Source organism: Diaphorina citri, unplaced genomic scaffold (assembly GCF_000475195.1).
Source record: "Diaphorina citri unplaced genomic scaffold, Diaci psyllid genome assembly version 1.1 scaffold4164, whole genome shotgun sequence".
Lineage (NCBI taxonomy): Eukaryota > Metazoa > Arthropoda > Insecta > Hemiptera > Psyllidae > Diaphorina > Diaphorina citri.
This window is the reverse complement of record NW_007381563.1, coordinates 6383-15652: the sequence shown is the minus strand read 5'-3', so window position 1 is coordinate 15652 and position 9270 is coordinate 6383. Positions and strand designations below refer to the sequence as shown.

The 9270-nt window shown below is 42.4% G+C and overlaps 2 protein-coding genes across 2 annotated transcripts in view; both read right to left on the bottom strand.

Annotated features, from left to right (window-relative positions):
* LOC113472176 (vacuolar protein sorting-associated protein 8 homolog) overlaps positions 1-7469 on the bottom strand; it is a gene marked incomplete at its 3' end in the record, with an annotated part of 10102 nt that extends 2633 nt beyond the window's left edge. The window contains exons 1-4 of the mRNA XM_026831812.1: positions 7405-7469; positions 6852-7038; positions 6379-6472; positions 5647-5843 (exon numbers count right to left, since the gene is read on the bottom strand). Coding sequence (XP_026687613.1) covers positions 5647-5843; positions 6379-6472; positions 6852-7038; positions 7405-7469 — 543 coding nt within the window. The remainder of the gene's footprint in view (positions 1-5646; positions 5844-6378; positions 6473-6851; positions 7039-7404) is intronic.
* A 119-nt stretch (positions 7470-7588) lies between these two features.
* LOC103520842 (vacuolar protein sorting-associated protein 8 homolog) lies at positions 7589-9139 on the bottom strand. Its single transcript, XM_026831811.1, has 4 exons — positions 8923-9139; positions 8194-8351; positions 7793-7917; positions 7589-7680 (listed from the first exon to the last, which is right to left on the bottom strand). Exons 1-4 carry the CDS (start codon positions 9115-9117, stop codon positions 7589-7591), a joined length of 570 nt encoding a protein of 189 aa, XP_026687612.1. The 5' UTR covers positions 9118-9139.
* Positions 9140-9270: the final 131 nt, after the last annotated feature.

Genomic DNA, 9270 nt, shown 5'->3' with positions numbered 1-9270 from the left:
CTACAAATTTTTAATCGTGGAGGAAATCTCTTGTAAATATTAGATATTAAACACAACACTCAACGGTTACACTGTAAAGTCAAGTTCACAGCACTCTCGAAGATTGTTAATGAAAAATGGATGAGGTAACTACTAGTCAGTTAAAAATCAAATCGAGTACCTTTAATTTTGTTTAGATAGTTCACGTGGAGCCGAATTGTCTGTGACTTTTGTTTAAAATCAATTCTGCTTTTTTTAGAGAAATTACACCAATTCTGTTTGCTTTAAAGAGACCAAACAGACCATAGTATAAAGCGAGAGTTCGGGGGTTTTAGTCCGATAAGTTATTAATTAGGAAAGTAAGGGCTGGAAACATTAAGGAGAATAGGAATGAGTTCTGTGAGTAAAAAATTAGGTCGGGATAAGGGCTCACAAAGGATCAGGTATGGACAAGGAAGTCAAGATACCAATACGAAGCTAATAAAGTCCACATAAGAAGGCCCGGGAAGTTAACAAACGATTGGTTTCCACCGATTTCCAGCGCGCTATATCAGTTTGGTTGGGACTAACCTACTATTATCAACGGATTGTTGACCTTGACTTCTAAAACCAAGTTCTTCAAGTTCAAGGTGTGCTGTGTCTAGTTTCTTCTTTGCTGTGGTTCAGAGTTCAGTTGGCTTCTCGGAGAATGTTTCTCTTGTAACTGTAAAACTTTCTTTTACAAAGTTTCGCACAAACTGGACAAACTGAACCGACAACCGAGTAAACCTTCAGATGAACTCTGGACAGTAAGTGCGAGTCTGGCAGACTAGACTCACACTTACCGGCCGTAATACCACGGAGAACGGTTATAGACGACGAGCTCAGTAGACTTTCTTTATGTTTAGAGTTACTAAGCACTTTCTCTTTTTACAAGCCTTCTAGGTTCCTCAACTTGGTCAACTTATCAAGACACAATTTTTTATAATAACGTCTTGAGGAACCTTCTTAAGAGAAGGTACCAAAACTCACGTCTTTTGGGGATGACATCTCTTTATGGGGAGTAAGTTGGTGTCCTGTCCTGTAGTATGGTCCATAACACCTCTAGGACTAGGATGAAATCAGGAAATGGACAAGTAAGGGTAAAACAGTGAAGGAACATGTAAGAAATAAGAACTAAGGGGTAATTGGAATGAAAGGATAGTTTAAATGCTGTACGATGATATGTTGTTTCGTATTGATTTTATGTACTAATCTCGTATTTATCTTTTCTGTTTAATTATTAGAATAGTGAAATGTCCGATAACCTTGAAAGGAAAATGTCCTTCATTGAAAAAAAGATAGTCATTTCTTTAACGAAAGTTTTATTTAAAAGCTGCTTCTATGGTTCATTTGGTAAGTGTATAACCTGTAAGAGGTTTACGTAACTTTTATGCATCTGTCAGGAACTTATTTGGTGTCATACCGCTCATCTACTCTTCGACTTTACGGGCACAGCAACCACCGCTCCGCAAGCCGTCGGGGGCAACACGTATCCTTGTCTCTGGAGGTTCTCTCTCAGCCTCTGGTCGTGACAAGGAGGCTCTCCTCTTAGTGGTCAACCTCGCTTGTAAGCCTGGAAAAGGACTGCTAGCCGCACTTGCCATGAGTCTAGCTGTACATGGTGCTCCTTTCGTAAAGCAAGCCTTCTAATCTTTGGCAGACTGTCTCTGGCTGCTCCAGTTGTAGCTCTATCTCTAGGTAATGCTAGCTTGCCCGTCTCTGTAAATTCTAATCTTGGCCTAGTAGGCCGTCTGCAGAAAGATGTCTCTATTGCTAGCTGATCTCCAAGCTAAGATCTAGCTCTCTTAGTTAGGTCTATCTTCGGGTAGTTCCTTATGCTAGCCGCTATCTCCTACCTAGCTCTAGTTTTCTTATGTTAGATCTATCTCCTAGGTAGATCTATGCTAGCTCTGGTCTCTACCTAGCTCTAGGTTGCTAAAATCTAGCCCTTAGCTAGTTCTAGATCTGTTATGTTTGGCTCTATCTGTAGGAGTTGCTAGTCTATCGTCTGGAGAAAGTCCTATTCATGAACATCCTACTATCCTGAGAAGTTCTCTAGGACATGTGACTCTTACCTGTCCGGCAGTTTCTCAGCCATGCAACTTACTGGGTCTGGAGGCAGTCTCTAGCCATAACTTACTGTCTGGAGAGCAGTTCTCTGGCCACTGACTTACTATCGGAGGCAGTGTTCTACTAGCCATGAACTTCACCCTGGAGGGCAGGTTCTCTGCCATGAAACCTTACTATCTGGAGGGCAGTTCCTTCTAGAGCCATGCGGCAACTTACTACTCTGGAGGCAGGTTCCTTGCCACTGAACTTACTGCCCCTGGGAGCACAAGGACACTGTCTTCTGGAGGTATTGTAAGTCTAGCTCATTGAATCTATCTTCCAGAGATCAGTTATCTAGCATGCAACTGTATGCCGGAGCCATGAAACTTACTGTCCCGGAGGAAGTTAGCGATCCTCGTCATGAACCATCTTCTGGAGGAAGTTCTTTGTAATGAACTTACCCTGTCTGGAGGAAGTTCTCTGGCCATGAACTTACCCCTGTCTGAGGAAGTTCTCTAGGCCCATGAACTTACTCCTCTGGAGAAAGGAACCTGTTCTTCTGGAGTAGTTGACATCTAGTTCATGACACCCCTATCTTCGCTCAGGGGCAGTCCCCACTCTAGCGCCCATGAATTCTACTGTCCGGAGGAAGTTCTCTCGCTCATGCAACCTATCTTCTAAACGCAAGTTCCTCTTGAATAATAAACTTACTGGCCTCGAGAAAGGAACCTGTCTTCTGCAGGTAGTCTGAGCTCATGAACCTAACTTCCTAAGGCAGTTCTCCCACTAGCATGAACTTACTGTCCGAAGGAAGTTCCCTCGTCATGAACCTAATCTGCTGAGGAAGTTCTTTAGGTCATGAAACTACCATCTATAGGAAATGCTCTAGTTAGAAATTACTGTATGGAGGAGGTCTTAGTCTTGTTATGTTACTTTTCTCAAGTAAGTGGTTCTCTTCCCTTTACAGTCACATCAGCCCACTACCATTAATTCATTTTGGGTTTTTTTTAGGCTCATCAAGTATGAATAGAGAGCTCCATTTAAATTGTTAAATTAGGACTGGAAGTCCCATTATTTCTACAGAATCTACAGATTAAGAAAGAACCGGTTTGTTATTAAATTTGGGAAGAAAAAAAATAATCAAAATTACTCTTAGAAATGCAAAATCTTCAGGCTCATCATTGTAGTCTGATAATGACAATTATTTGTCCCCCAGAATTTCTGGTATTAAGAGCTTCTGCTCGTACCCGTCTGGGGTAACAGATTGTGGTTTTCTGTCAGGGTGTCCTTCCCTTAGGGATTTCTGTCGGGGTTCTCTCCCCTAGCCTTTGGTGGTTTCTCTCTCCCTTCAACTCCGTTCACACTGTGTTGTCAATGTTGAAAAGAGGAAGCTCATAGTTCCTTTCTTCGGATGGTTACATCCTCAATGCTGATAGATTCGTGACTTGAGCTAGATTGTGCTATGATCAGTCGAACTGAGTCATAGAAGATCAATCTTGGGTGTCAGTCACGGTACCACAGCAAGTTTGGTGTTAGCCACTACCACAAAGAAGGCAGATTACTTTATTTAAACGGTTGAAAAGAACGGTTGCAGTGCCTTTGTGGAGATCAACATTATTGACTATTGTCTCGGTGGTCAAGAAGCTCGCCTGGTAAACAGGAGCGCGTGAGTTCAATCCCAACCGAGAGCAACTTTGCCGTCAATATAATTTGAGATCGTGACCACAATTTTATTAGTCTACTGCTGAAGTAAAGGAACTTTCCAGTCCTATTTGAGCAGTACAAGATTTTGGGCTAACCTCTTATTCAGACGCCAAGAGCGCCTTGAACAACACAGTATGGCCGGAGCTTAGGACCCGCAAGGCAGCAGGCCCCCCCAGTCAACGTTGGCCCATGTCCACATTTCGCACCCGTGTGGACATAGTTTATCCTTTCCACCCCGTAACGGTGTTGATCTGGAGTACTTCAGAGCCGGGGCATGGCATATGTCGGGTCCAAATTCCAGTCAACGTTGGCCCATGTCCACATTTCGCACCCGTGTGGACATAGTTTATCCTTTCCACCCCGTAACGGTGTTGATCTGGAGTACCTCAGAGCCGAGGCATGACATATGTCGGGTCAAAATGGCCCACCACTCGTGCTAGTGTTGGGTCAATCGAACCCAACAATGGCAACCCCCCGACCCGTCAGCTAATGTGATCCCTCTGAGCAGAGAGCGCTCGTTGAGAATCACACCTTTCGGAAAGGTTGGGGGGCAGAGAGTGCCACGAGCAGTTTTGTCCCGAGAAGTTGGCATCTGATTTCTATTGAAATTTTCCTCAACAGTTAGGGTCTTATGCCGGCCAACCCCGCGCAGATATTCGAAACCGGGAAAAGCTTCCGACCGAAGTCTGGCAGACGGTCCTAGCGTGAGAGGCCGGCATCAGAATATGAAATGTAATCACAAGCGTTTCCGTGATTTTCTACTTTCCTTACCCTATACTAAGGAAAGTAATGTATTTAATAGAATTTTGAACGACGATTTTTTTCGATTGAAATTTTCCTCAACAGTTAGGGTCTTATGCCGGCCAACCCCGCGCAGATATTCGAAACCGGGAAAAGCTTCCGACCGAAGTCTGCCAGACGGTCCTAGCGTGAGAGGCCGGCATCAGAAAGACCCTTAACAATTTAATATGAAATGTGATCACAAGCGTTTCCGTGATGTACCACGGAAACGCTTTTCTACTTTCCTTATTCTATACTAAGGAAAGTAATGTATTTAATAGAATTTTGAACGACGATTTTTTTCCCTAACAATAATAATTTCGAATCCTGATTGTTTCAGATGTAATGGAAGGAAAAGCAGGGGCGGATATGGGAAGTGAAGATGAGGAAAGTGATATGGACTCTGAACTATCAGGCTCGGACTCGGATGATTATATGAAAGCTATGGAACAGGAACTGTCTGGAACTACGCTGGCTGAGAGTTTCGTCAAGAAGGTAATGCATATTTGGAAGAAGGTAATGCATATTTGGATCCTACGGGAACGACTTCCAGGAAGAAGGCCTATGTGAATAGGGCCAATAACATGACATGGGCCCTTCTTAAATCTGGACTCGCCCTTATGTAATTTTCTTTTCTTTGTTCTACTTCTCTCAAACTCTAAGCAACATCATAATAATTTGTTTCCAAAAGAATTTATTTATCTCCTAAGAAAAAAATAAAAATAATCAAGGACAAATTTCATTTATTTACTGTGTTGTTTTGCTAATGTCAAATGCTCCCTGGAAATCAAAATATGAATAAAAATAAATTAATATTTTCATTGAAAGAAGGAAGTTAATTTTAAGTTTTAACTCGAATAGAAACGGAATGTAGCAGTGGTCAATTTTCCAGTGGTCAGTTTCCCGAAAGGAAAATACAGAAATACACCATAATTGTATATCACTTTGTTTCATCATAACTTTTGAACCGGTTCGTCCGATTTTGATGAAATTACAAACAATATTACCGTTTAGGGAAATTTACTCATTCGATATATGTCGGTATCAATCAGATCCTTGGGGTGCTCTTACGAGTTTTTTTTAGCACTATAAATTTCTGGACTGTAAAAATACCTGAAAGTCGCCCGATTTTTCCAGCAGCATCGCCTCAGCTTCTTCCAGTTGGTATTGGCGTACCGACTCCAGTACCGGGGTGATCTTGAAATCGTTCCTAGAACGGACTAGAGACAACACCTTGTCCGGTTCATATTGACAGCACAGTTGTATGTATTTGGTTACCGAGTCCGTGGGTAAGTTGCCCACTTTCATGCCTGAAAATCGAGTAAATGCATTTAGTTCAAGTAAAGGTTTTACGACCCGTTGGACGACCAAGAAACACATGGGAAGGTGGTGTCAGGGAATCTCTCGAATCCATTGGAATCCGACAAGATTGGCAGACCATCGCCCAGGACAGACAAGAATGGAGAAGGCTGGTGTGGGAGGCCAAGGACCCTCGCGGTCTGTGAAGACCCTGGAGTAAGTAAGTAGTAAATGTTTTACTGGCAGGAGCTCTTCCAGCCAACCAAATAATTCATCGAACGAAGTGTGTACCAAATTTTAACTAACTCGGCGATTTTGTATTTAGTTTGTCTGTAAACCTGTTTGTTTCACCGTAACTCTACAAAGGTTTGTCCGATAAAATGTGGCAGAGATATAAAGGATTTTTTTTTACTTTTCTCATCAAATTTTCGGCTTTATATACTCTGTAGGCCCCATCCGTGCTGTTTCATCCTTCCCCCTTATCTTCTTATTGGCATGATTCAGGACATTTCAGCCACAGAAAAGACAATACTTGCATTTTCTTACCTCCTTGAAGGAACGCAAACTTGGCTCTCTCCGGGAGACTGCTCAGCGCTTCCGTAAACACATGGGGGAAGTAACTCTGCACCGTCACTCCCGCCTTCCATCGAACGAAGTGTGTACCAAATTTTAACTAACTCGGCGATTTTGTATTTAGTTTGTCTGTAAACCTGTTTGTTTCACCGTAACTCTCCAAAGGTTTGTCCGATAAAATGTGGCAGAGATGTAAAGGAATTTTTTTTACTTTTCTCATCAAATTTTCGGCTTTATATACTCTGTAGGTCCCATCCGTGCTGTTTCATCCTTCGCCCATATCTTCTTATTGGCATGATTCAGGACATTTCAGCTTTCAGCCACAGAAAAGACAATACTTGCATTTTCTTACCTCCTTGAAGGAACGCAAACTTGGCCCTCTCCGGGAGACTGCTTAGCGCTTCCGTAAACACATGGGGGAAGTAACTCTGCACCGTCACTCCCGCCTTCACACCATCCACATCTACAAAGTGCTGAATATTCTGCACGATGAAATGTTCGAGGGAAGCTTTGTGCGATGACTCAGCGATGAAGTCGAACACGCGGGATTTGCGTGTGTTGTCCAATAGGAGACATTTGAGTAACAAACTGTGCTCCCCCCTCTCCTCGTGAAGAACACTGCACACTTTGTAGCTGAGGGGAGAGAAAACGCACAATTTAATTGTGGTTATAGTTTATTCATCACTAGTGTGCCCTGAGCATTAGCCCCCCAAAAGGCCAGTTCCCACGTCGTTCGGAAAAAAAAATCGTGTCGTGTGTAAGTGGGAACACTTTCATTTACATTACATTGGCTACAAGTACATCTGGAGGTTGGTGGTTCAAGTCCAAGTCAAGTCGTAAAATTTAACGTAGTGTATTAGGCGAAAAACAAAGAACGACATTAAATGTATACTTAACACGATTGAAATTCCTTTTTTTTTTAATAATTCAATTTAAATGAAATCTTATCTTATCTTGAACTCCTTTTCTTTAACTCGTCCAGTTTTCTCCTCCACTTACAATTCAGCAGCGCGGGCCATCTCCACAACACTATCCTCATGTAGCATATCCTTCGCCTTAATCATTCTATTTTATGTTAACCCGTATTATATATTAACTCGTCCACTATTCTCCTCCACTTACAATTCAGCAGCGCGGGCCATCTCCACAACACTATCTTCATGTAGCATATCCTTCGCCTTAATCACCTCCAGGAAAGCATCCTGTCTATGCCAGTGTGGACAATGGACATTCTATGACACAGGCAACTAGTCAAATCTAGCTGTTTCATCTTACCTGTAAAGAGAGTTTAAAAAAAGGCTATTGCCATACAACGGGAAAATTCTACCAGTACCTATAGACATGCTACAACACAGGCAGCGAATCGTATCTAGCTGTTTCATCTTACCTGTAATGAGGGTTCTGAAATCGCCCAGTCTCCCACTTGTATGTTTCAACAGGAGATGAAACTCAGAGGCGAGGTTTAGATTGGGACAACTCAAAATCCGTTTCAACGTTTCGTGAGACTCCAGCCTGGGGGAGAAAGATTTATATCAGGGGACATTCTAGCATACACTACACGGTAGACATTAAACAGGGAGTATACCAGCCTGAATTCCCTCTTGCTAAAGATACAGCAAAGGTTGAGTGCGAAGGGCATCCGCTCTTAAAATTTGTAGCCAAAACCAAATGTCAGCCCAAAGCAATCACCCTAGTTAGAGCTGATTGAGAAGCACACAAAAAACGCCGACCTCGTCTGCACACGGGAAAAGGCGAAGAAAAAGAAGAAAACTTATCTTCAAAACTTACCTATGTAAACACTGGAGTAGTGGGAGCCATGTAGTCTGAGCATTCAGCTTATCCCCGGCTGCCTGTCCTAACGCTACAACACTCTCTGTAGCTGCCTCTATATTACCACTAGATTGAATAGCACCTTGCAATCGTCGGAACAGAATGTCAAATGCTCCCTGGAAATCAAAATATGAATAAAAATAAATTAATATTTTCATTGAAAGAAGGAAGTTAATTTTAAGTTTTAACTCGACCCTTCTCGAATAGAAACTGAATGTAGCAGTGGTCAAATTTCCAGTGGTCAGTTTCCCGAAAGGAAAATACAGAAATACACCATTAATTGTATATCACTTTGTTTCATCATAACTTTTGAACTCGTTTGTCCGATTTTGATGAAATTACAAACAATATTACCGTTTAGGGAAATTTACTCATTAGATATATGTCGGTATCAATCAGGTCTTTGGGGTGCTCTTACGAGTTTTTTTAGCACTATAAATTTCTGGGCTGTAAAAGTACCTGAAAATCGCCCGACTTTTCCAGCAGCATCGCCTCAACTTCTTCCAGTTGGTATTGCCGTACCGACTCCAATACCGCGGTGCCGGTTCGTCCGATTTTGATGAAATTACAAACAATATTACCGTTTAGGGAAATTTACTCATTAGATATATGTCGGTATCAATCAGGTCCTTGGGGTGCTCTTACGAGTTTTTTTTAGCACTATAAATTTCTGGACTGTAAAAGTACCTGAAAATCGCCCGATTTTTCCAGCAGCATCGCCTCAGCTTCTTCCAGTTGGTATTGCCGTACCGACTCCAATACCGGGGTTATCTTGAAATCGTTCCTAGAACGGACTAGAGACAACACTTTGTCCGGTTCATATTGACAGCACAGTTGTATGTATTTGGTTACCGAGTCCGTGGGTAAGTTGCCCACTTCCATGCCTGAAAATCGAGTAAATGCATTTAGTTCAAGTAAAGGTTTTACGACCCGTTGGACGACCAAGAAACACATGGGAAGGTGGTATCAGGGAATCTCTCGAATCCATTGGAATCCGACAAGATTGGCAGACCATCGCCCAGGACAGACAAGAAT

What these genes read in the sequence shown, in the direction of transcription:
- LOC103520842 (XM_026831811.1), bottom strand. Translation starts at nt 9,117, where the DNA reads ATGGAAGTGGGCAACTTACCCACGGACTCGGTAACCAAATACATACAA. An exon ending in CTACTCCAGTGTTTACATAG is followed by an intron (nt 7,918 to 8,193) that starts GTAAGTTTTGAA and finishes TTTCTCCCCCAG; the next exon opens with GCTGGAGTCTCACGAAACGT. An exon ending in TTTCAGAACCCTCATTACAG is followed by an intron (nt 7,681 to 7,792) that starts GTAAGATGAAAC and finishes CTCTCTTTACAG; the next exon opens with GTAAGATGAAACAGCTAGAT.